The 25,333-nt window shown below is 40.0% G+C and overlaps 1 protein-coding gene across 2 annotated transcripts in view; it reads left to right on the forward strand.

Moving 5' to 3' along the window:
* The window catches only part of cep112 (centrosomal protein 112), a gene marked incomplete at its 5' end in the record, with an annotated part of 92,733 nt that overhangs the window by 7,891 nt on the left and 59,509 nt on the right, over positions 1–25,333 (forward strand). For both annotated transcript variants that reach the window (XM_079563936.1, XM_079563937.1), the window contains 11 exons: positions 32–106; positions 6,725–6,811; positions 7,494–7,593; positions 7,797–7,915; positions 8,458–8,601; positions 10,534–10,688; positions 10,763–10,892; positions 10,957–11,049; positions 11,129–11,188; positions 13,067–13,146; positions 24,823–24,958. In XM_079563936.1, the coding sequence (XP_079420062.1) occupies positions 32–106; positions 6,725–6,811; positions 7,494–7,593; positions 7,797–7,915; positions 8,458–8,601; positions 10,534–10,688; positions 10,763–10,892; positions 10,957–11,049; positions 11,129–11,188; positions 13,067–13,146; positions 24,823–24,958 (1,179 nt within the window). The remainder of the gene's footprint in view (positions 1–31; positions 107–6,724; positions 6,812–7,493; positions 7,594–7,796; positions 7,916–8,457; positions 8,602–10,533; positions 10,689–10,762; positions 10,893–10,956; positions 11,050–11,128; positions 11,189–13,066; positions 13,147–24,822; positions 24,959–25,333) is intronic.

The raw sequence follows: 25,333 nt of genomic DNA on the forward strand, positions 1-25,333 counted from the left end.
CTCTCATAGTCAATACTTTGTTATATTGCAGATTATGAAATCAAGCTTTGGAGGAAACGGTTCATTTCCTGATGGCCACAATCCCCTACTTGAACTTAACAAAGAGGTATGTCAATATATCAAATTGAGTACTTTTAGTGCCTTTAGTAAATCCTTCACATATTAATCTAACACTGGTGTATATACAGTAACATCCTGACCCTGGCTAATAAATAACACACAGACTTGTGATCTCTTGCGGCTTAAGACTATACAGGCTAGACATAGTCCACATAGTGCCCTCTGTGTTCCTTTGCCGCAGCATACCATAACTTATCTCATCTATAGGTAAAGCCCCCTTGACTTCTTTGTGGCATCTGACCTTCTAAACAGGCACATATAGTCATGTACATGTCAGGTGTGTTGTTCAAATGGCCGAGGCGAGCATTCCTCTCATAAGACAAAAATAATGCTGACTCGCAGTGATGACAGTTTTTTTCCTTATGTGGATTTAAGCAGAAAATCCTATTTTGAAAGCATGCTTTGAAGTCTCCTCTGCACCACCCCACCTCATCCCAACAAGTTCTCGCTCCCTTCACTGCCATTATCCACCTTCACTCGCAATGTTAAATATAAAACTGAGCATGACTTTGCTATAATATCCGTGGCTTTTCATGTCTGCTCTATAGTTGGACAGCTGCAAAGGGCAAAGAATAGAGGAAGACAGGGCTCAGAAAGTAAAAGTATAATAGCCATTGACCAAAATACTTTTGCTTATTGACCTGCCATAATGTGGCCACACATACAACAGCAGACGGACTCAATACCTGCCTGCTAGATTGGAGCGAGCAGAACCAATACGAAAACATTAAAGCTGCGTCCCATTCTGTTTGATCCTACCTTAGACTGGCTGATTGGCTCCATACAGCTGTGTGTGATGAGAATATAAATGGGATCTGTCTCAAGAGAGCCCATGCTCAACCTGATGCCAACTTTATTTTGATCTTTTGTAAATTTCCCGATAAAATGTGCTTAGGAAGAGTATGGTTAGTATAGACAAAACATTTTGTTGTGTGCTTGGACAAGACACTTCACATACCGCCTGTATGAATGCAGTGTGTGAGTGAGTGAGTAAGTGAGTGGTTTGTGGTCAACAATTGGTGGTGCCAATGGCCTTTAGTCTTTAGTTTCAAGACTAAAACGGTTATAAACACAGAAGTCTACTCTGGTCAAATGTTTACATCCTGAGATTTTAATGCGCTATGGACTGTTTAAATAATGAATTAATTCCACTAAGCCACTTCAACTACAGGCTTTATGATTTCATTTTGCATTTGTATCATATGTCACTATTAGCAATTAAAACTGGCTTAAATGGATTTGCGCTGTCCTTGACTTCACAGGATACAGCTGTGACCACACACACGTTTCCTTCCACACTGACCTGAGACACAAATCCCCTTTAGCCATGTTATCCGCAATGGCCACATTAAAGTCTTCTATTGCACCTCCAGGAACCATGGCCTCCCTTGTTATTGCATGGCAGTTCACTCTGAATAGTCACTGACGTCACTTTCATTTAATCTTTCAGGGCTAAAAATAATCGAAACACAAAGTTAGCATAGTAACATGTGGTTAATTAAGTCTCTGCATTTACAAAGAGCACATAATCTGTGATCATGAGAACGCTGACTGACTGTGCTTTTGGTATAGTGAGTTGGAGCTGAGTAACATGTCTGCAAGCTTCCATAGTTTTGAGTCATTAAGCTTTGACTGTGCTTATGAGTGATTTATGGAGATGTTTGACATAAGGTTTGGGTGTACATTATTGTCCCTGTAGGGAAGTTTGAAAGCATGGGCATTATCCTTGCTAATCCATAAGCACACAAGCATTTAGAGAACAGGAGTTTGTTTAGAAATCCAAATACAGTTCAACCAAAGAGTCAGATGGAAACCAACAGACCGCTTGAAACATTTATCTGCTATCTGTAAGCTAGTTGTATTCTTAAATGACATCCTGCCATAAAACGCATACATTTTCAGATCAAAAGTAATCTGGATTTGTGTACATTGTTGCTCAGATGAAGTGATGTAGAAGTAACTTTACTTGCAAAACATTATGCTATGCCAGCTGCTAATTTAGACTAGTACTGAAAAGAATGAAAAATTAAAAGAATATCTGTGCAAAGGCTGTACTGTACCTGTATGTTATGAAAATAATAGCCAAACTCTAACTATCCAGACAAATCAGAATGCTGTATAGTGAGAAATGAATTCATTTAGAAGTATTATACTTCAGTCTAATTTTTAAATTCAATTCAACTTAAAGGGATTTTTCAGGATTGTTGACATGGGCCTCATTTCTTAGTTATCCAGAGTGTTGCTGATTTCTGGAGATATTTTTTTTTGTTCTTCATGCAGTTCTTATATTTGAAGAGTTACGTGGCGCTAGGCTTGTGCTAGGCTAGCACATTTCTATGGTATCAGCAACAACGATATAAATGTTTGTGTAGGTGGAATAATCTTTGGAATATAACTGACCTTGCATCACATGAATGATCGCATTTTGAAGGACTATTTTATAGCAGATCACTCCGCCGCTGCATAGCTTATACAACCACGAAGCTGATGTCGCTCAAATAAATGCAAATAAATAAATGCAAAATGGTCAAAATTACTCTATCGACACAGACATTTATATTGTTAGTCTGACGTTATAAGTGATTTGCCTCAGGTGCACTGTGGAGCGGGTCAGACTGTTTTTAATGCAGGCTAGCTGATATCGTAGAAATGTGCTAGCCTTGCACTAGCCTAGCGCCACGAAACTCTTCAAATATAAGAACTGCATAAATTACCAAAAAAATATGTCCAGAAATCAGCAACACTCTGGATAACTAGGAAATGAGGCCCTATGTCAAAAATCCTGAAATATCCCTTTAAGACCTGGGTTTTCAAGTATCGATTAACTTACACGTCCTAGAGGTTCAAGGCTTTGTGTAGTACATGCCGTCTTTACTACACCCCATTAGAACGGTTAGCCTTGGACACCGTGGAGTTAGATGGGTTTGCTCGTGTCAGGCTTTCACATCCTCACGGTCACGAGACACGAACTGGAGCTAAGACCCCTTCCCTTATCCACTGCAGTAATGATCCGGTCGCTCTCATCCGCAGATCTTCTGGGAAAAGGCTTGTGGGTCGGCTTGTGATTTAGAGGGCCATGGCCTAGTCTTATCTGATCGTTTTTCAAAGCCAAAAAAGAGCAAGCAAGTGAGCCTCAGTTCTATAAAGCCGAACAGACTTTCATGATGCGTCAGGAGAGTGACATCCTCAAGAGACCAGCACTGTTCCTTAATGATGGAGTCGTTCATATGTTTTTTTCTCTTATATATAGCTTTAAGAAATTGTGTATGTTATATGAAGAAAAATGTTTTGTTATGTTATTTTTTGTATGTTTGTTAAACTTTTGGCTAGATCTGGTGAAGCAGTTCAGAAAGTGGAAACCTTTTTGAGCTAAATGACACTGAACTGAAAGCATGTGTTTAGTTGAGGTTTATTTAAAAGGTAAATTTTTGTCTATAATAGGAAAGAAATCAGATTTTTTTTCATAGGACTTTGATTGTTTCTTTACAAAATACAACAGTCAAATTTTACAAAATGGCACAATGCGTTAGTTACTTGTATCAAACACACACATAACCACAGAGAATGCGATGTGAAGCAAAGCTGTTGCTTCATGCTAGATGCTAACTCGCGGCTAAGCGTCTGAAGTTTTTATCCTTCTATCTGGATAAAGAGACAGTAAATTAACTTCTCCTCTCGAGTGTTGAAATGGCATCTGTCTGTTCTTTAGAAGATAGTGGCAGACTGCTTTCTGACTATCCCAGCGCATCTATGTTTACAGAGGATGAAAGCTGTACCAGGACATCGTACATCTCGCGCAAGACCAAGGAGAAGCACAAACGACAACCTTGCTTTGTGCCCGCCCAAACAGTTAGCAGACGATTTGCGAGCACGTCCCCTTGAGGAAGACAGGCCTTGACCCTGCGCCGGTTTTTCGCAAGCCAAAAAGAAAAAGAAAAAAACTCTTCTTCTCTTTGCAATCCTCTTCCTTTTCCCCTCTCCTACTCCTTTTATCCTTTCAAGAGCGAAGTGTCAAAAAACATGGCATCTTACAGCACGCGGTACAACTCAGAAGGCATGGAAAGGAGAAGAAAGGGATGCCACCCAGTCGCGCTGATTGAAGACATGTCTGAAGCCTTAGGTGTACGACGTTCCCTCCTCCCTCTCCCATCACCGATGCCTTTATAAACAAGTTTCAAACGCCCCTGCTAGTTTGACAAACTTTCTCCAAAGAGCATTTGAAGAGCAGATGTGAAAGTGACACCCCCACATGTGCTGTTTTTTTTTTCCTTTTTTTTTCTTTCTATCTTTTTAATTTTTTATGTTTTGGGTGGCAGAGGGGGCAGGAGGGATTGCAATCCTCTACTTTTCAATCACTGCCATTTCTTTCTGTCATTTGCTTTACTTTATGTTGCTCTTTTCTTCCCCTGAGAGAGGTCTCTGGTGGTTCCCTCAATAGCAGAAGACATACACAAGAAAGGCACAAATGAAAGACACACAGTGGCATTATCAGTGATGGTGTATAAATGTTGTAACGCGTGTTAAATTACACATCAGATATTACCTTAAATAGAAAAAAATAGTATAAATAAGTGTTATTAAGAGTTGCAATCGAGTAATTCACTTTTAACTGGTTGATCACTTAGTAGATATTCCACAGTAATTCTCTAACAGTTTTGCTCATACTTTGAGTGTTACATGAAACCCACCTTTCAACAGCTTTGGAATTACAAAAAACGTAAGAATACAGTATTTTCCGGACTATAAGTCGCACCGGCCAAAAAATGCAAAATGAAGGGAAAACAAATACATATAAATCGATCTGGAGTATAAGCTGCACAGCCAAAAAATGCAAAATGAAGAAAAAAAACACACATATAAGTCGCTCCGGAGTATAAGTTGCACCAGCCTTGGCAACTACCTGGGCATGGAGGCGTAACTGCACCGTTGACAAGCCTCTCCCGGCAGCACGTTGTTCAAGCACCCATTTGTGAACTCGTTCCCCTCGCTGTGGCCATCTAGCTTTTTTTGTGTTCTTTGTTGCAGTAAGAGTAACCTCTGCTTTTCGCCAGTCTCTTACAAGTTTCTCGCTCACTCCAAACTTTCTTTCTGCTGCTCGATTACCGGCTTTTAAATCTTCAGTCGGACAGGAGTAGCAGATACTGATACACAAGCCTAGAGCGCCCTCTAATGGCTGTCAGTGTGAAAATAACAGTCATTGTGGGATTATAGTGTAAATCACACCTGAGTATAAGTCGATACTCCAAGCCAAACTATGACAAAAAGTGCGACTTATAGTCTGTAAAATGTGGTAGTTAAAGTTATGAATCTGCTAATCAAATAATGTTGTGTGAGTGTTTTTGCTAATGTTTCCTTTCATTTTGAACTGGTTGCTTGATGTTGTTGTATTGACTCCGGGTCATGGGAGGTAATGGCATTGATGTGTTTACCACGGGATGTTGTTGCCGGCGACATTTCCACACGTAAATTCTACATTCAAAAAGCTCCGAGGTTGATTATCACACCAGAGCAGACAGTGACTAACATGAGCATCAAAGCTACTGACCAGGCGCTCTCATACAAGGCCACTCTTTGTGCTCAGGCGTATTGCATGTGTGCTATTTCTTTTTTTTTTTTTTTTACTTCAAAGAAAAACCTGAAATAAACTGGAATTTCTGCAAAAATGATTAAAAAACAAAAATGCTATAAACCATATATTTTTCAGTTGGGTAATGTTGCTCCACTAGCTGAGAGAGAATAGCCATATGCTGCTGTTATTGTTGCACCACCCACAGGCGAGAAACTAGAGAGGACTGCTTCAAAAACACTCACAACACTTTGATGGTGCACACATATTTTGGCATAACCTTAGGCAGGAGTCTTTCGGCAGTGGAGATGATCTAAAAAGTTACTATTTTTGTCATCCAACTTTTGTTTTTCTGAGCCTAAAAGATATCCAAGTGTCTAAAGCTCAGTTCACCAGCTGAGGTTGTACTTGGCAACTCGACAAATTAACTCGACTCAAGTCTAAGGGTTTCTTTTATAAATGTTTGAATCACTGCAGTTTACCGAAAATATGATAAATGCCAATTTGAAAAATCCCATTTTATACATCTGTTGAAATCAAAGTATGTTGGTTTTTCTTATAACAAAACGAAAAACAAAACAAAAACGTGAGATTGTGCATAATTGACCTTTTTGTGACCCAGTGTCACAAAAAGTGTTGAGCATGATGCCTTATTTTCAATCACGGTGGCCTCTACAACGCTCCAGGATCATTGTTTTATAGGCGATCTGGTTAAAAGGTCCGTTTGCTGTGAAAACATACCAGAAACTCTAAAAACAATTGATCCAGGACATTATAAAAGCCTCTGTAGTGGAAAGTAAAGGCGTTAGGCGCCATGCTCATCACTCATAGAACGAGTCGTATTTAGCCTAAAAGGTTATATACGCTCAACTAAAAGTATACTCCTTTCACATGAATTAAATAAATTACTTTTTTTGGTTTTTACATTTGGTCTATGTATGTCCTGAAGTTATGAGCTTCATGAGGGGGAAATTTTGATTTATTATTATATCACTCGAAAAAGAATGTTTTTAAAATGAATTATGTATTTATTTTTAGACCGAGATGAAGATTAAAGTCCTTGAGGCCAAGCATCAGGAAGAGAATCTGAAGATGCAGCAGAGGCATGACAGAGATGTTGAGAAGGTAGGAACAGCAAAAGTGGTTTCTGTTTTTTCTTCTGGTTTTTGGGGCTGTCGCATAAAAAAATAATTTTAGGCTGCAGTGAATCATATATTGACTGTATTAGACCATGTATAATTTTGAGTAATTGTGCATAATAAAACATCATTATCACAACAGCGTTCTCCTTATATACTGCTAATGTCAATATACCCTCTCTTTGAAAGAAGCAACTGTCACAAATTTTAGTTTGATTAGATTACTTGATGTAGGACGACAGTTATACCCAGCACTGTGTGTTACATTAATCTGGATCTTGCTTTAATAGTCTGTTTTATCTTGCAAGTAAAGGGGTTACGCTGCTGTGGAGTACGAAACCCCCAACTCCCAGTGTCCTGATTTATCTAATTACACACAGATGGTATCACCAAGTAAAAACCCTTACCTCATTCCACCTCACCATAGCACATCACACATTTCTCCTTTTGAAAAATGCAGGTTTAACACCTGATGAATGCACTTGTTATTTACAATAAGAACTACATTTTCATATGGTAGATAAAATAGTGTTATTGTAGTATTTGTTGTTGTAAACTGTATTATTCAATGACAAATATAAGATAATAAAAAAACATTTATTCCTACGTAAATAGTGAATGCAAGACATTATTACAACACACCTGTGACACTCTTTATCTGAACACAGATTTTGACCCGAAAAAACGGCGAGATTGAGGAGTTAAAGAGTATGTACCGGGCCAAGCAGAAGCAATCTGAGGAAATGATCCTGAAGCTGGAGAGGAAAGGTCAGAGGTCACACAATTGGGGGGTGAAAGGGAAGAATGTTTACACTCGTGTCACCAGCACTCAGTGTAAAGGCACTGAAAAGATACAATTTCTCGTCCCATCTACTCCAGTGTGGAGTGATGGCCTCCAGCTGTGTGCAGTCGTGTAGCATGATTTAATTAAAGCATTTACTGTCGAAACTGTTCGGCTTTCTCCCCTACAGTTCAGAGTGTGCAGCTCGAGTCCCAGGTCATCACTGAGAGCAGAGAGAAACAAATTGCAGAGCTGAAGAAAATGGCAGATCAAAGCACTGATTCTCTGAAAAATGAGTGGGAGAAGAAGGTAAGAATAAAGTCTTGGATGCTTCCAGTCTTGCACTGGCTCCCTGAGCGACTAATTTGGTTTCACGAGGGCCTAAAATTTTTGACAAAATACTTTTCTGCAACCTGTCCTGAACCTTGTCACATCCCCCTGACAGCCAACCCATGTCACTGTAGGCACTGATCAGGGTTAGCATGATGGACAATTCAGTTCGATTAGCATTTTAATATTGCTACTGTTATGAAATAAGGCAAAGAATCATGCTCCTTTCACCTTTGTGATCAAGCAATCCAAGCTGCTGCTCAGAACTAGCTCCAACGCAAAAACTTAAGAGTTTATGCAATTTCATATTTTAAGAGAGGATTGCTTTAACTAAGTGAGTGGATAATGAAATTCTTTCATGTCGCTTCTCATTTCATTGGGGTCACCTCCCGTGTGATCGCTGTCTTTGTTCTGCCGTGTGAAAGAAAATGGTCTGGTTTGTGATTTGAAATGGAAAACATAACAAGCTGAGTGAAATGTAGCATGTAATTGAAGCGGATCTGTGGTTTGTGTTTGTGCAGCTCCACGCAGCCGTGACAGAGATGGAGCAGGAGAAGTTTGAATTACAGAAGAAACACACCAGGAACATTCAGGAGCTGCTGGAGGACACCAATGTGAGGCTGGCCAAGATGGAGGCCGAGTATAATGCTCGGGCACAGTCCACAGTGAGTGCAGCTTTGTCAGCCTAAGCGCAGCTCCGTCAGCCTAAGCGCAGCATGTAAATATTTGCCAGGATGCATTCATCTTTTGTCCAGACTTTGACATAAAGCATTAAGTGGAGAAAAAATAGGTTCAGCCACAAATCATGTGACAGGGTATAAAGACCAACTGTTAAGATTAACATTGCACACATACGTTTTTCCTTCCAACTCCTGTTGGAATTTGCAAACAAGATTTGCAGTGACAAGATGTGTGTATTTATGTATAAATCTTACTGATGTTTGGCTTTAGATCCATTCTCAGGTTTACTCATGTGTCATAAGTTTAATTATAAATCTGTGACTCAGAGTGTGGTGGAAATGAGGAGAGACTCTGTAACCTCTGGGTGAGAGCAACTCTCATTTTTTTCAATCTGTCATCTTTACAAAGGTCTTTGATCCCAGGCTGTATTCAGACTTCTCATGGCAGTGGCACTGCTTGCAGATATGCACACACACAAGCACACACACCTCCCAAAGCAGTTTCTTTGATGTTTTCTAAAAGACTGTGGTTTTAAGTAGAAACATGCACATTTTATCATTGAAGCTCATAAGCAAAGAACAAGCAAATGTTCTGCTTAATAAATAGAACTGGTATCAATATCAGCATTCACAGGATTTCTCTCAGATTGCACGTATACGTGTGGCTTCTGGCCTTAATCTGTCAGCAGACCCACATTTAAGAGTTATCAAACACTGGACAGTGTGTGCTTGTAGTAAAGCCCTTGTTTAATTATTAAGAACAGACAAGCCTCAGAGTATCCAGGAGTAGCTTCTTCTAAAAAGAACACACTGAGGTGCCCTCATTTCTGTAATTACTTCATCAAAATCAAACATGATATGCACAAATAGCACACACCAGAATCAATCAATATAACAATAGTTTAAGTAGTGCTAATAAAAAAACTTACACACTGTAAATTGTGCAAAGAAAATTGTCCTTTGCATTTCACATACGCTTCGAAACCACCGGGGACACACATTAGAAGCAGTGGGCAGCCTCATGCATTGCCTAGCAGGGACCCATCTCCTAATGGTCAGAATCATATTTTTTTCCCCCTTTTCAATCTTTTGTCTAAAAGTATGTGTCCCTATCAAGTGTCCCTGAACAACACAGATAAATCCCAACACTCTCAATCACTGTCACAAAAGCCAAAACCTTGTCACTGAGCTGTTCGGCTGCTGCTTTCTGACTATTTTCAAACACACAGCTCCCATCATTCCACCTCCTGTCAGCACCAGGCTCTTTCATCGACGAGATCAACCAGCACGCTCCAACTTTAATCAGAGCCTATCATCGCCTCATCAGCCTGCCTCCACCACATACCACTCTGTCATATGTGAACACACAAAGGCAGCAGGACAGTAAAGGGACTTTCAAAATGTTTCAGGAAGAAGTGTTTACGTAGCTTTGATCATTTGCCTGTATAAAAGTCACTCTCTTGAAAGATGGAATCGGAAACAGAGGAAACAGTAGAAAGAAAAATGCATCTTTTTGTATATCATAAAGGGTATCAAATGACAGACATGCAATTCCAGCATACAGTGGTGCTACCTTTACATTTAGATATAAAAAAACAAATATGGTTTTACTGAATCAAATGGATAATATTTTAGCTTTCTTCATTATGCCATCTCATATTTGAAGTGCATTTGTCCCATCTGCCACAAAATATCCCAACTATATGGTTGTATTTTGTTATTTCTTACCAGTATAGATATGTATAATACATATGAATACTTTGAGAAGAAGGAAGAACCAACTATAAGGATTGAACCAAAGCATTAGATACATGAGATTGTGAAATACCCAGGTGTCTTGTTTTTCAGAGAAGCTGATGTTAATGTTATTCGATCCAGGAGTTGAGTGTGATTTAAGTGTGTTTTGTGGTGCATTAGGAGCAAACCGTGCGTGATCTGGAGAAGAGGGTGAAACAGCAGTCGTTGGAGGTTGAAAAGGGGAACTCGCTCCGGCAGAAGGTGACACAGGAGAAGGCTCAGCTGGAGATCCACATCGCAGCCATCAGCGCTGAACTGCAGGAGGCCAACAGGAGGTGTTTAAGTCGGTGCCGGTTTATGTAGCAATGTACATAACTGCATACTCGATGTGTTTTGTGTCCAATCACAGAGCTGTTAGCCTCCAAAAAGAGAAGGAAGATCAGAGGGATTTCTATGAACAGAATATGGGCAAGCTCCGTGCCAAATATGAAACTGACATCAGCCATTTGCAACAGGAGCACACTCTGTCTGCTGCGAAGGTAAGGTCAGAGTAACGATACATTACTATTCATTACTATGATTTATTTATTTATTTATTTTTAGGCTTCTGAGTTGATAGACGAGTTAGAGAAAACCGTTGGTCATTTTAGGCATCAACTCCAGGACAATGAACATCTTAGACTCTCACTACTTCAGGTATGGCCACTTGAAAATTGAGGATATTATTGTGTGGTTGTTCAATCATAACCTTGCTGTACTTGCTGTTTACTAATAGGATCAAGAGGTCAAGTTCCAGAAGGACAAAGATGAACTCCAAATTCAGTGTGAGAAGAAGGTATAGTGCTTTCAGTCACAATTACTGTGTCTTTACCTATTGCTTTATTGTGAATGGTCATGAATCTAAGAGTTTTATCTTTTTTGCATCAGAACTGAGATCAGAGCTTCAAATAAATGTTCACAATCGGACTAGATTATTTAATTTTAAATAGTTTGATCAGAGACCAAATAAAAGGATCTGGTCGTAGCTTTTGGTGAATGAGAAAACTGAACACTTTGATCGGTAGTGGTCAGGGATCTGACTACCACATTGGCCCGTTCCAAAGCAAATGAACAAACAATGCATACATACAACAAATTAGCATAAATAAAACTTCTAATTCAATGAAAAATCTTTGGAAATTGTATTACTTTTATTTGAAGAAAATATAGAGGTTTTGGAAGGTGCTTCCCTGGAAAATGTTGTGCCAATTGTTCTGTCACTGCCTTCACTCTAGCTCTAGTCAAATATTCTTTGTAAATCTTTCTATCAAAGATCAAAAGGACCTGTGACTTTAAAGAGCCGCATGTGGCTCTTGAGATAGTGGTTGCCTTCTGCTGGTCTTGGTCAATATTAAATAACGGTATTCTGTGTTTGGTTTTTTTCTTACCTTTATGGCTCTTTTCAAAGTTAAAGTGCAGTCAATAAACCCAGTTCAAAAGCCAACAGTAATGACATTAGCACTGTAATTGGCCTGGAACATCTCGACTTGTTTTATGTTTTAAAGACTACTGCACCTGGACGCATTTCACAGCGTCACAGATTCAGTCTGGACTTTTTAACGGAGAGAGAGACTTTGATTTTTATTACATGTTAGCATTAGTATTTCAGACGCTGGACCGTTTCTATGGAGCTGTGGATTGTCATTAGCTGCATTCCTATGAATAAGATGGGTGCTGTGGTGACAACTGAAACCCAAGGGACACAATTTTTGAATGGTAGAGCCTAAGATAAGAACTAATTCTGCTCAATGTTGCCATGTTGTGTCATTTAAAGCCACACCGCGTATAATTTTACCCAATAAATGAAATTGAAATATAAGCATTTATTTTATGACAGATATTTTCAGCATTGAAAAATACCTCATAAATGTACAGGCAAACATGTGCTTTTGCTGTGAGTGGCTCAGCTCTCATAAGACATTACTGTTACTTTACCGGGAGTGGGTACGTCTCCATGGAGATATGACTAAAGTCAGTAGAATTTCAGATTTAAACAGGTTACTTCCTCATACAAATTCATTCTTTGATTACCCACTGCAGTAATAGCATTTTCTGTGTTGTGCTGGTCATTGGGAGCACGTTTTGTCTTGATGCCAACAGTATAGTCCAAAATATTACGCAGTGTGCCTTTAAATTAAAACATAAATATTGAAAAAAATGTTTTAATTTTATCTCCATCATTCACTATAAAAACACCTTTCTTTGACCTAAAAAATATACTCTCACTGTCAGTGGTTTTGCCATCTGAAAACTGTATTTGAGCTTGCGTCATGGTCGACCGTTACCATGTTGTGACAATAAAAGTGTTAGCACATAGCAACAAAGTGAATATTACAGTCTGGCTGTGTCTCAGTCATCAACAATCTCTTTTGGGTCCCCTGAGAACTCCCTTCTGCTCTTGAGAAGTAGTAAAAGAAACATGTTGAGAGGCCAAGGAGGCTCCTGACATAAAGAAGGCCCATCTGGCTGCCATAGATGGACTGAAAGAGGCCCTATGCACACTTGCACAGGCAGACAGGCTCAGATGGTATACGTTTGATGGGGTGATGGAGAGAAGAGGCCAGTCCAGATGCTTACAGTCCTCGGCAGCAGACGTTTGTTGAGTGATGTTTGATTGTGTCTGCTCTTGCACTCACTTGCACCTCCACCTCCCTTTCTTTGCCGTGTCCCATAGGTTCTTTCTATTCACAGCGAGGCAGAGAAGGAACGAACAGAGTCTAAGAAAAAGATTGGCGAACTTCAAGACACTCTCAGGTCTGACACTCAAAAGTACACGGCACCATAATGTTCAGTTTTATACAACATGTATACAAACAAGCCTGGTTTTGATTAATATAAGTTACTCAGTGAGCGCAAGGGAGTCAGTCACAACAGATTTTCCTGTTCCTGGATCTCTGTAGTATATGCTTATTTCTACAGCCTTTTGATCAACAGTTATGTGTGAAAGGAATCAGATGGAAGATGGAGCATGACGTTAATAAGCCAAACCTTCGCAGTCTCTTTGATCTTTTCTCAAGTCCTATGTTCATGTTGTTTGAGTTATAAAGCAAGAAATGGTTGTGAGAAGTTATCAGCCATCCCATCAGATCTCAGATGCAATGCGAGATTGGGCCTGGGTGAATGTAGTGTGTGCGTGAGTGAGTGGTTGGTGGTGGTCAGAGGGGCTGATGGCGCACACAGCCTCACATGGCTTACCACTACTGAGTATGGAGTGAATGAATAATGCATGGATTTGTAAAGGGGTTCTGACTTCTGAGCTTCTAGAAAAGAGTAAATTATGCATTATTATTATTTTTAGTAGTAGTCGTGCCGTATTTTCCGGACTATAAGTCGCACCAGCCAAAAAAATGCATAATGAAGAAGAAAAAACATATATAAATCGCTCCAGAGTGTAAGTCGCACCAGCCTTGGAAACCTGGGCATGGAGGCGTAACTGCACCGTTGACAAGCCTCTCCCGGCAGCACGTTCAAGCACCCATTCGCGGTCCACACGCCTACAGTAGAGTGCCATCTAGCAGCTGTCAGTGTGAAAACAACAAACATGTAAAATTATGTGTTTTGATATATAAGTCGCACCCCCAGCCAAAAAGTACGACTTATAGTCTGGAAAATACGGTATACAGATCAAACTGTGCTAATTGTGTTTTTCTATCCCTTCTGGGGCGCATTACTAATGTTCTGAATGTCACAAATTACTGAAAAATAGCATTTTTAACGCATCGTGCCTATGATGTATAAACCCAGCAAGGCTTGATGTGGCATGATACAACGAACTACTCGAAACAGTCCCGTTACAGACTGCTGTATATGGCCCCTATTTTGGAGCATTCCTTGTTGAAGCTCCCACTACTAAAAGGTAAGGTCTCAGCAGATTGCAGTTGAACAGCCAAATAGCCCATCAGTGCATTCCTCTCAGTAATTAACCCTGCACTGGAATACATTAGTTGGTCTCAGGCAGATTACAGATTCCCTGGTGAAACTAGAATGTGTTCTGCACAATTAAACACAGCGCTGACTCGGCTCATTGAACATTCTTAGCCTGGGCCAGCACCAGTCACTGTGCCACCACCGTCCTGGGCTTTTGTCACATTATAAAAGTGACCCGAGAACTATAGACTAAAAACAAACAAGGAATCTCATGACAACAATGGAAAAAAAAGTATTTTGATCATATCCCAGATGTGTTATATTGAATCCAATCTACCTATATTTATATAGCACATTTCAACAACTAAGACGGTTTCTAAAGTAGTGCACAAGCAAGGAACAATGTAAACAGCAAGAATACGGTAAAAATAAGTAGAACAATAAAAACAGGTAAGGCTAAATAAAAGACGTGCCATAAAAACAGTAAAAAGGCTGAGACAAAAATAAATAAACTCACTCACACAGTGTTAAAAGCCAGAGAATAAAAGCAGGTTTTAAGACCAGACTTAAAACACTCCACTGTGGGGGCCGTTCAGGCATGGAGGGACAGCGCGTTCCACAGCTAAGGGCCAACAACTGAAAAGCCCCGTCCCCTCTAGTGTTACGGCGTTGAAACTCAATGGCACTGGTCCCACTACAATAACAGGATTTGTCAATTGTGCTGTATATATCCATTATTATTGCAAGTATCCTTCAAAAAGTTGTAAGAAAAGAAAAAGTTGACTTTAAAGTGTTCTTTTGTTCTAGCAACAATAGAAGGCTGTGTTTAGTGAGCACTCTGATCAAAAACAAACATTTGCATATTTCTTATTCTTGGTGCATGTCATTGTCGGCAAACACCAGAGGACGCAGACAGCTTGTGCATAAATTATCCTTGTTAGTTTCAGTAACGAGCGCGTCATTTCCTCATTTAGTCTTAAACACGGAGAAACGGCGAGTGGGCCATCAGTCTCAGAGCTAATTAAGTACTCAGGGTTGACTCCAAACGCACACTCGCACACACACTCCAGTCCAATGTCTGTTACCTGCCTGCTGCCGTGGCAACACTGAAGGCCTTTAAAGGCGATCCAGCAGAACTTCAAAGTCAAAGCCAGACCGCACGCAGGGGTGTGTGTGTGTGCGTGTGTTTGGATGTGTGCGCCTCTGAAGATGGGAGGATGGATGATAACATTAAACGAGAAGAACTGTTCGACATGCCTTCCATGAGCCAAATACTGTGAGCTATGTGGGCTGGGCTGAGCTGAGCTGAGCTGCGGTAGACATGTGGGTTGACAGCTTATCCATATTGCTCTGGTGTTACTTTGTTTGTTGTTGTTTTTTTGGTAACTTACATCAGTTATCATGGTTTCTTGTGAACATTTTGTCAAGGGGTCACCACAAGGATTCATCTGTCTGTTGGCTGTCGTTTGCATATTGAATTGGCATTGTTTCTTTCATCTGTCCCTGTCATTCTGAATAGTTAAAGTCCATAATTTGACAGGTGAAACTACTCATTTTACCTGATCCAGTTGGCATAATTATTTAAGATTTGGTTTGTAATTGCATCTAGTTTACCACGGTTTGTTTTTATCTTATTTTATTCCTTATCAGAAATAGACACAGGATCATGTGACATAGGAAGAGATACTTATGCCACAACTTTCCCTCAAACATCTCTTCATCAAATTTCCTCTTCAGTAATGTAAAGCTCTAAAAAGTACTTACCACCAGTATTATGCCATCAAAATATATAATAAGAAAGCTTGAATAGTTGAATAATGTCATGCACTTAAGGTACCAGCAACCGAAGTATCCAGGATAAGCCCTACCTCCACAACTTGTGCGCATTGAAGATGAACGTATTCAGACAATTGCTTTTCATAATTTTTCAAAGGCGAAAGGTAAAGCAAACCCATCTCCTCATGCCATGCCAATGAGCACCACCGCTTCAGTTTCACTTCTAGGCTTGTGTTACTATAGCAACAACAACCGAAAGAACTACAAAGCTATGCACAGAGCAAGTTTTTCTTCTTTTCTTTCATCCCAAACACGCCTCAGATCATTAGAGGACATTAGCATAGAGGTGGAGGGATGCTGCACAAAGGGAGGAGAAAACAAAGCCCGTGAGCTCATGAGGGAGACACAGTTTGGCTACCGTTTTCAACAGTGACCCCCCCCCCTCCCCCCAGACTCACCTTTTAAACATGTCACATTAACGGCATGGTCGATAATAAAGTGTAGCGAGGGCAAGCGATGGACCTTTTTCTGAAACTGTAACACTGCATTCTACATTTATATTCTTTTCACACTTACAACTTTGTCCAAATCCTACTGTGGCAAAGGAAATTCAAACACGCTGCTGTTTGTAATAACTACGCTGAGTAGAGCATCATGAATAAATGACAATATTGTTTGAAACATTAGCTTTGAATATACTGTCACTATGCTACCATTGTATTGCCAACTTCTGCTTGGTTTGGTCTTTAAATCTGTCAAAAACGTTCTTTAGACTGACACAATGTAAGGCTGTGCAATTCAAATCATGATTATTTTCTATCATTTATCTGCATGGAGCTTTTGAACTGACAATTGATCTTTAACCAATCCTGTGGCAGCTCATTCATGGAAACTAAATTGTTTTTAATGGTATGAAAGTAATTATTTGTTGCTCACGCAGATGTTTATTTATTAAGGTGATAAAATCTATTGTGGGATCTAAAATCAATATTGATCGATTTGAGTTAATGTTGGGTATTTTTGTTTGCCAGCTCTATTACAATGTATCACTTTAGGTTTTTTTCTTCTGAAACATATGTGTTTTTTTATTCGGGCTCGTAGTGCACTCACGCACACACTACATTCAATGCAGTAAAGTTGAATGTGAATGAAAATACTATAACACTTGATAAATTACTAAGGGCCTGATCTTCCACCTGGCACAAGACGAAGTTGGTATCTTGGGTACAGACAACAGTGCGGCAGTGCTTTCGCCAGTAGCCTGAGGGAGTTGCTTAGAGAAAAATAGGGATTGGTGCTGAGGAGTGGCGCGCTACAAGTCCTGATGAGTACAACAAGCTCTGGGAGTGTTGTTGATTTCTGGAGATATAAATGTCTGTGTCGATGGAATAATTTTTGGAATATTACTGACCTTGCATCACATGAATGATTGCATTTTCAGGGACCATTTTCTAGCAGATCACTCCGCCACCACGTAGCTTATACAACCACGAAACTGATGCTGCTCAAATATAAGTTATTTTAAATGCCAAATGGTTAAAATGATTCTATCGACACAGACATTTATATGGTTAGTCTGGCATTGTAAGTGATTTGCCTCAGGTGCACTGTGGAGTCAGACTGTTTTTAATGCAGGCTAGCTGATACCATAGAAATGCACTAGCCTTGCACTAGCCTAGCGCCATGAAACTCTTCAAATATAAGAACTGCTTGAATTACAAAAAAGAACTACGTATTCAAAACAAGCTGCTCATTTCTGTTTGGGAGTACTCCTTGCTATAGAGCTTTGAGGACACTCGTTTAGCAGAAAAATCCTGCCATTTTTGCGTCATGTTGCTTGATACACTATGCTGATATCTTTCGAATACCAAACTTGAATTCTAATTAGTTGTTTTGAGTGCTATGTTTATTGATTCTCTTTGTGACTTTAATATGTTCTTGCCCTTGCATTGTTAGTCTATTGTGCGCACTTATTTGTGGTCTGTCTTTTCCTTCTGTCTTCCTTTTGCCTTTCTCTGGGGATGTGTGGATGAAAAACCAAGCCTGTTTTATTTTTTTCTTTAGAGGGGGCTGCATATTTCAGTTTTGCATTTTTTCTCTTTTTATGTGCTCCCTCTTCTTTGGCGAGGCCCCTTTGATGTGTCTGTGGATTCGTTATCATTCCGTTTGGATGAGCTCACAGACGCAAGAGCGCGGGTGGAGCGTGCACTAGCAAACACACACTCTGCTCCTTTTTATGCTACAACCAGAGGCATCCACATGTGAGCGCGCATACTAGTCTGTTTGCGAGGCTTTTTCATTGGCTGCTCCACCCACATTACAGCCCATACACTCCTAAATACCCAACTTACATGCCGGAGATAACTTGTATGTATAGGATTTGCTTTGAGTCTGTCAGTGTTTTATTTATACAAGAATAAAGCAATGTTTGTATCAGAAATTCAGAAAAATATGCAACACGTAAAGAAAGCCAAAATGTACATATGTTGCCTCTGGTTATGTTTACATTAAGCTTTTGCCTTAAAAAGCTATAATGATTGATGTACTTCTCATTAATTTAGAGTAGAGGTCGACCAATTTTCGATATTTTTGGCAGATTTTTCCAAATTTATCTATAATCCTGTACATGAAGCTTCTAAACTGTAAAATGTTTTGAACTGTGGGGGCGTTTTATTAGGGGCATAAGGCTGATTTATTGCAGCAGTGGCCGATTTTATTGCGTTAGCAATAGCATCCTGCCGGTAGCTTTAGCATACTGTTTCTAGCTGCGGCATTTTGCGCAGCAACCAAAAATGCAATTGCAGAGGATCAAACTAACTCATTGATTGAATTCTCCAAGTTCTGTGCTTCAAAATGCGGGGTTTAGTCGGTGAAACATGTATTGTGTTTAACAGACTTGTGACCGATTTTCATTGCAATGTTTCTCAGTCCCTGTGAGGCCATATTAGCTTTGACTGAGCCCTTAGTGCAAAAAACTGATAGATTATATATCGCCATTTATCAGCATTAGATCATCGATAGCCGATATATCAAAACATTGCCAAATATTGGCCCCGATAAATCGGCCAATATTTCAAAGCATTGTCATTGCCACTCATTAGAATTTCAGCATAGGCATCACCCACTTAGCAAACAACCAGCTCTCCAAATACCTCTCCTTATTATAATTGGTTTCATAATGCAATTTTGAACATAAAATGTTAGACTAACCTCTTGTTGACCTGGTTTCCTACCATGCTCCTTGCAATGGGGTAACTGGATACAAAAAACTGCTTCTTTAAGGGTAAATGCTCAAAATTGCTTAGTACAACCCTGTCTCACTATCATTAAAAACATGCTTTTCCAAAATGCTGTCATTTTTGCTTTTTCACTTATCAACCAAAAGCCAAAGCACGTTCCCTGCTCTTTAAGACTGCTTTTTAGGAATTAAAGAAATAAGAAGACTTCCTCCTAAGCAGAGCACATCTTTAATTTATGCCTTCCACTTTACTGACCAGAGTTTCCTTTAAAGTCAAAAGGCCGCCCAGTCGTTGGCACCACGCGTTCCCTCTGAGTTTGCTGTTCCCAGGCTTTCTCCGAGTCTATCCCTGTGTCCTCTCATCACTGCATCACCACAACTGTTACTGATGGTGACATACTGTCTGCCACTGTAGCCGCCACACGCTCGCTTTAATCTGGCAAAATAGTCCAAGTTGCCATGTCTTCATTCTGTGGTAGTATTGTGCATGGAGAGTTATTAACCACTCCACCATAGTTTATTTCCCTTTTGAAGGCCACATTGGTATAAAGAGCACACTCACAAAAGGACAGCCATACAGTGGACTGGAATTGTATTTAGTGCATAAAGGTAGGCAATGAAAAAATAGTAATTAATACCGATAGAGCATTTTCTCCATAGTGTGATTTAGTTATGATTTAGTTACACCCCCCCACACACACCCCCAGAAAGCTGAAAGGAAATAGTTAATAACAAAGTGCACGTCTTTAGGAATGAAACCATAACTGACCTTCCACAGAGGTTTTTATTATACTTCCACTCTTGAAGTGACTGATTCACATTCATCTCATTATTAAAACTTTCAAAAATTGATTTTTCCATCTTGCTCGCCTTAGTCTCCATATTCTTTGTGTGTTAAAACCCAGAAGGTTACCATGCAAAGGGACTGATTAGTAATTACATAGTACACAAAATTGGGAAAGAAAAAGAAAAAAACAATTTCTTTGTCGTTTGATGTCCGACATGAGAGAAACCAAAATTACAAAGGCATGAAGCTTGGTGAAAAGAGAAGGCGTCCATGTTGGTCTGTCTTTCTTCTGCCGGTTCTGTTGTTCGGTCTTTTATGATTTTCTTTCAGTTGAGCACTTTTCATCTTCTTGCTCTGTTTTCCCATTCAGTCTCTCGTCTTTATAGACATGCACTGTTTGTGCTGCTTGCAGTATGTGATTATTTATTTTAAAAGGCACATTAATTCTTTAAAATTATTTTGGAGGAAAAGTATTTGTCTTTGTATTTTGTCCTGTGTGGTAAATGGAGAAAAAATAATGTTTTCTATGCTTTTGTTTTAAAAGATGCTTTGAAAGAATCCATTCACAAAAGCAATATCCAGAAACACCTGCAATTGTCTTGTTTTTTTAGATAGTGAAATGCACCAACATTCTTGGCTGGGGGTAACTGCACCACAAGGATTTACATTTGATTCTGCCTTCAATTTGTCCGGTTTTAGGTCAATAAGATGTACTTTATGATCTCCGTAGGGGAAATTTGTCTTCTACTTTTAAAGCAGTAACTTGTTTGCCTTAATAAATCCTTTTCGTAGTTCCTCTGGGGGTAATACAAGTGTTAATGGGATGATTGGGGGGTCTTTCATCTCCCCTTGGTGTCTCTGACCTGAAAACAGCAATTGCAACTTTGCTGCCACCAGGTCGAAGGCTCAATACACACTAATGGAATCACGAAGAAGAGGAAGATAACAGGATAGCGGGCAAAGCTAACTGCAGGTTATCGTCACTTAAACAGTAAAGTTTGAGTGAAAAAAATGATCTCCATTGTGTAATTTGACGTACAATATCCCTCTCTCCCTTTGTCTTTTCTGTCAACGTAGTATTTACTCTCACGGACAATTAATGAGTAAAAAAACACAACCTTCTACAACACCTGCAGTGGCACTTATAGTCTCTAGGGGCACGAGTTACTTAGTACTGCTTTAACCAATGCTGATGGGATAACCTGTCAGGACGAGTGGGCAACGCCTGGGGACTCATCTCCAAATCTTGAATGTAGCTTGTGATGATGTCATGATCTCAGGTGAAGCGCAGGGACCAATACAACTCTGTGGATGAGGGACAGTTTAGTAAAATATCCATAAAGGAAACAGACAAATTTGCTCCTCATCAGTACTTGGTAGTGAAACATCAAATTATCTTTATGGAAAAAAGGCCTTCATCACATCCCGGACATGTTATTTGAGTATTGTCACTTGTGCGGACAGAAAAGACGAACTTTGAGACAGATGTTTCATGTGGATTGTCCCAGTAATGACAGACATTAGACAAAAACTACAAGGGAAAAAGTGTGCAGTTCAATAGTTACCTATTGTCGGGAGTAGCAAGATTGTGCATTAGCCTATTGTGCATACAACCCACCTAGACATGGAGAGGACAACATGCAAACTCTACGCAGAAAGGTAATTGAAAATAGTTACAAGTTTTGTGTATAATTATGTTTTGGAGTTTGTGGTTGTAGCTGAAACTTTCAAATTATCAGGGGTACAAAAATACCAACTCAATATGGCTGCCATAGCTCCAGCTCTGTCATTTCACTCCCACACACAGAGTGGCTTAAGCCTGACAGCTGCTGCCTTGTGTAGTTGAGGATGTTATGGTTGGGCTCTGACAACTCACAGTAAGAGGCCATGCTGCTCACTAAGCCTGTCAATCCTCCCAGCTCAGCCTGCACATGACCTGGCATTTGACTGCACACTCTCCCTGTATATGAAATATGTCTCGTACACAAACCATGCATAAGTTCATGACCATGGTTTTTATTTATTGGTATCCTTTTAAAGCATAATTAGATGAGTAAAACATAAAATTATTTCAAAATAATGTATTACTCACTATTACAGATCACTGTTTGTGACCCGGAGTCACCAATACACACTAATGGAATCATGAAGAAGCTAACAGGCTTACGGGCAAAGCTAACTGTGGGCTAGCACCACTTAAACAGTATTTAGAGCTGTATTTAAAGTTCAGACAATTGTGTAATAAGGATGTACAATATCCCTCTCTCCCGTTGTCTTTTCTGTCAGTGTAGTATTTACTCTCACGGACAATTAATGAGTATGTAAACGCAACAACTCCTGCAGTGGCGCTTTTGGCCTCTAGGGGCATGAGTTACTTAGTACTGCTTTAACCCCCATGTGAACCGAACACATTTTCTCCAGTTTGTCTTTACTCTAATCTAAAAGCTTTAAAAAAAAAAAAAAGCATCAAAAAGCAACGGGGAAAAAAGTGATGAAAAAGCAAAAAAAATGTGACAAAAAAATTACAAAAATGCAGCGACGAAGTGACAAAAAAGTTACAATCACTTTTGTAAGCCTGAGCTTTCAAATGAGGCATTACACCATTGCTTTCCAGCTGAGAAGCTTTTAGATTTGGGTAAAGCTGAACTGGAGAATATGTAATAGGTAATACTTTAATGCCAGTTTGAACCCAATTCAGTGCCTCCCCATGACATTCATGAGCTTCATTTTGGCATAATTAATTTAAAGTCTTTTAATTGCTTTTTCATGCCCAACTGTCAAACAAGAAATTAGCAAATTTTTTAACAATGCAAAAAGTAATTTAGAAATAAGTCACATTTTCTTGAAATAAGCTATTCTGAGTTGTTACAGTCTGAGTAAGTGCGTTTTTATTTTACACGAAAAGTGGACATACAAAAAAAAGAAATAAAAAATCCAACAAAAAATTACAAGAAAGTGATGGGAAAAAAACACACAAAGAAATATTTATTTTAGTTTTGTTGATCTTAGCTTTCAAATGAGACATGGTCTCAACTTATATAGCGCTTTTCCACCTATGTTTGGTACTCAAAACGCTTTACAACAAGGAACCATCGCCCAGTCACTCTCTCATTCATACACCAGTGTGCACAGACACTGGAGGCAAGTTGGGTGAAGTGTCTTGCCCAAGGACACAATGACACCTTGTCCGGATGTGAGATTCGAACCCCTGACCTTCCGATCACGAGACGACCCGCTCTACCAACTGCGCCTCTGTCGCCCCGATGTGGTCGGCCGAACTGGAGAAAAAGTGCTCGGATAAAGGCTGCTTTATGTAGTTTCTGACTTTATTGACATTGATCTAAATGCAGGTAAACTTTAGTATAAGTATATATATAAGTGTACTATTTGTATTACTATTTGTATACTTAAACTTTACTTGAAGTATACTTCTGATGAGTACATTACAAGTAAACTGGAAGTATTCTATCTTGAATTTGAGTATACTTTAAGTATACTTGAATGTACTTAGGGTCCAGTTCCCTTTCCAATGCAAAGGTGCCCTCGGCTAACCTAAAGAGAGAAGAAAGGGTAGCCCTGAAGTCACTAAGCACAGATCAGAACATCATAGTGCTGCCCGCTGACAAAGCAACTGTACAGTGGTGCTAAATCGGCCAGACTATGATTCAAAAATGCCGAAACTTCTTAGTGATCACCATACACATGAAAGGCCTAAGAGGAATCCAACTAGTACATTCAAGACCAAAACCCTCGAATGTTTGAAGGTTTTGAAGAGGGAGCAGGTGATAGATAACACTCTTTATTACCGGCTTTACCCAGGGGAAGCAACACGTTGCATTTATGGCTTACCGAAAGTGCATAAACCAGATATCCCACTTAGACCAGTGGTGATCAGTATTAACACGGTGACATACAACATTGCCAAATATTTAGCAACCACCACTGGTGGGTAACACTGACCACCACGTTAAGAACTTCTTGGACTTTGTGGAGAAGGTCAAGCCAGAAGAGACTTTGGTTTCCTTCGATGTCACCTCACTGTTTATTGGGGTACCATCTCAAGCAGTGGAGGTGGTGAAGAGAAGGTTGACCCAGGACCACTCTTTGAACACCAGAACTCCTCTCAGTCCAGATCAGGTGTGCAAGTTGCTAGGTATCTGTCTCAACACAACCTATTTCAAATGACCATATGAATGGGACAAGAACATCCATCCATCCATCCATCCATTTTCTTCCGCTTTATCCGGGGCCGGGTCGCGGGAGCAGCAGTCCCAGCAGAGATGCCCAAACTTCCCGATCCACGCACACCTCCTCCAGCTGTTCTGGGGGGACCCCTAGGTGACACCAGGTCAGCTCAGAGACATAGTCCCACCAGCGTGTCCTGGGTGTTCCACAAGGCCTTGTCCCACTAGGACATGCTGGGCGCACCCTTGCCTGGAACACCTCCCGCAGGAGGCGACCAGGAGGCATCTGAAACAGATGCCCTAGCCACCTCAGCTGGCTCCTTTCGACATGGAGGAGCAGCGACTCTACTCCGAGCTCCTCCCGGGTAACTGAGCTCCTCACCCGATCTCGAAGGGTTTTTGCTACATATGCTAACGTTAGCTACTGTACAAATAGAGCAGAAGAGGTAGAGTGTTTTTACACATTTGCTAGCTCATCTCTCATATGTTAAATGTTCACCTAAAGGCAAAATACATTTCAATTGCGGCATACCTGTAGTATTTATTTATGGCTCTGTGTGCTCTTGTTTGGCCCAAAGGGAAGCAGAGAAAGAGTTGGAGAAGACCAGAGAGAGCCAGAGGCAGCAGATGCTGCAGGCCGACCTGGCACTGGAGCAGTTTAAGAAGCAGGTGGAGGCCAGCTCCGAGAAGGCCTTTGCTGAGATGAAACTCCAGGTAAGGCTCATCAATTTAAAACATCATGTGCATTTGTTGCAATTAAGTGACTCATGAAAATTATTATTCAGTAGCCATACAGTATGTGCTTAATCTTGCCTCTCTACTGACACTCTCAGGATGAAAAATTGATAAAAATATAATATTAAAAAAATCAACAACTCAAAATTAATGAAGGACTTGACAGCAAGTTTGCACTACTCTTTGAGAACTAGCTGCAGATGGCTGACTGTCATTGAATCCTCCCTTGTCTAATGATGTTCACTATTAATTCAATGTTACGCCTCCATATTTGAAAAATCTTGCCTTTTTGCCCCTGAGCACATTTTCTCATTATTCTGTCTGGCCAACAATGCATGAACATTATTTACAGTT

This window comes from Gobius niger (assembly GCF_951799975.1).
Source record: "Gobius niger genome assembly, chromosome: 10".
NCBI classification, from domain to species: domain Eukaryota; kingdom Metazoa; phylum Chordata; class Actinopteri; order Gobiiformes; family Gobiidae; genus Gobius; species Gobius niger.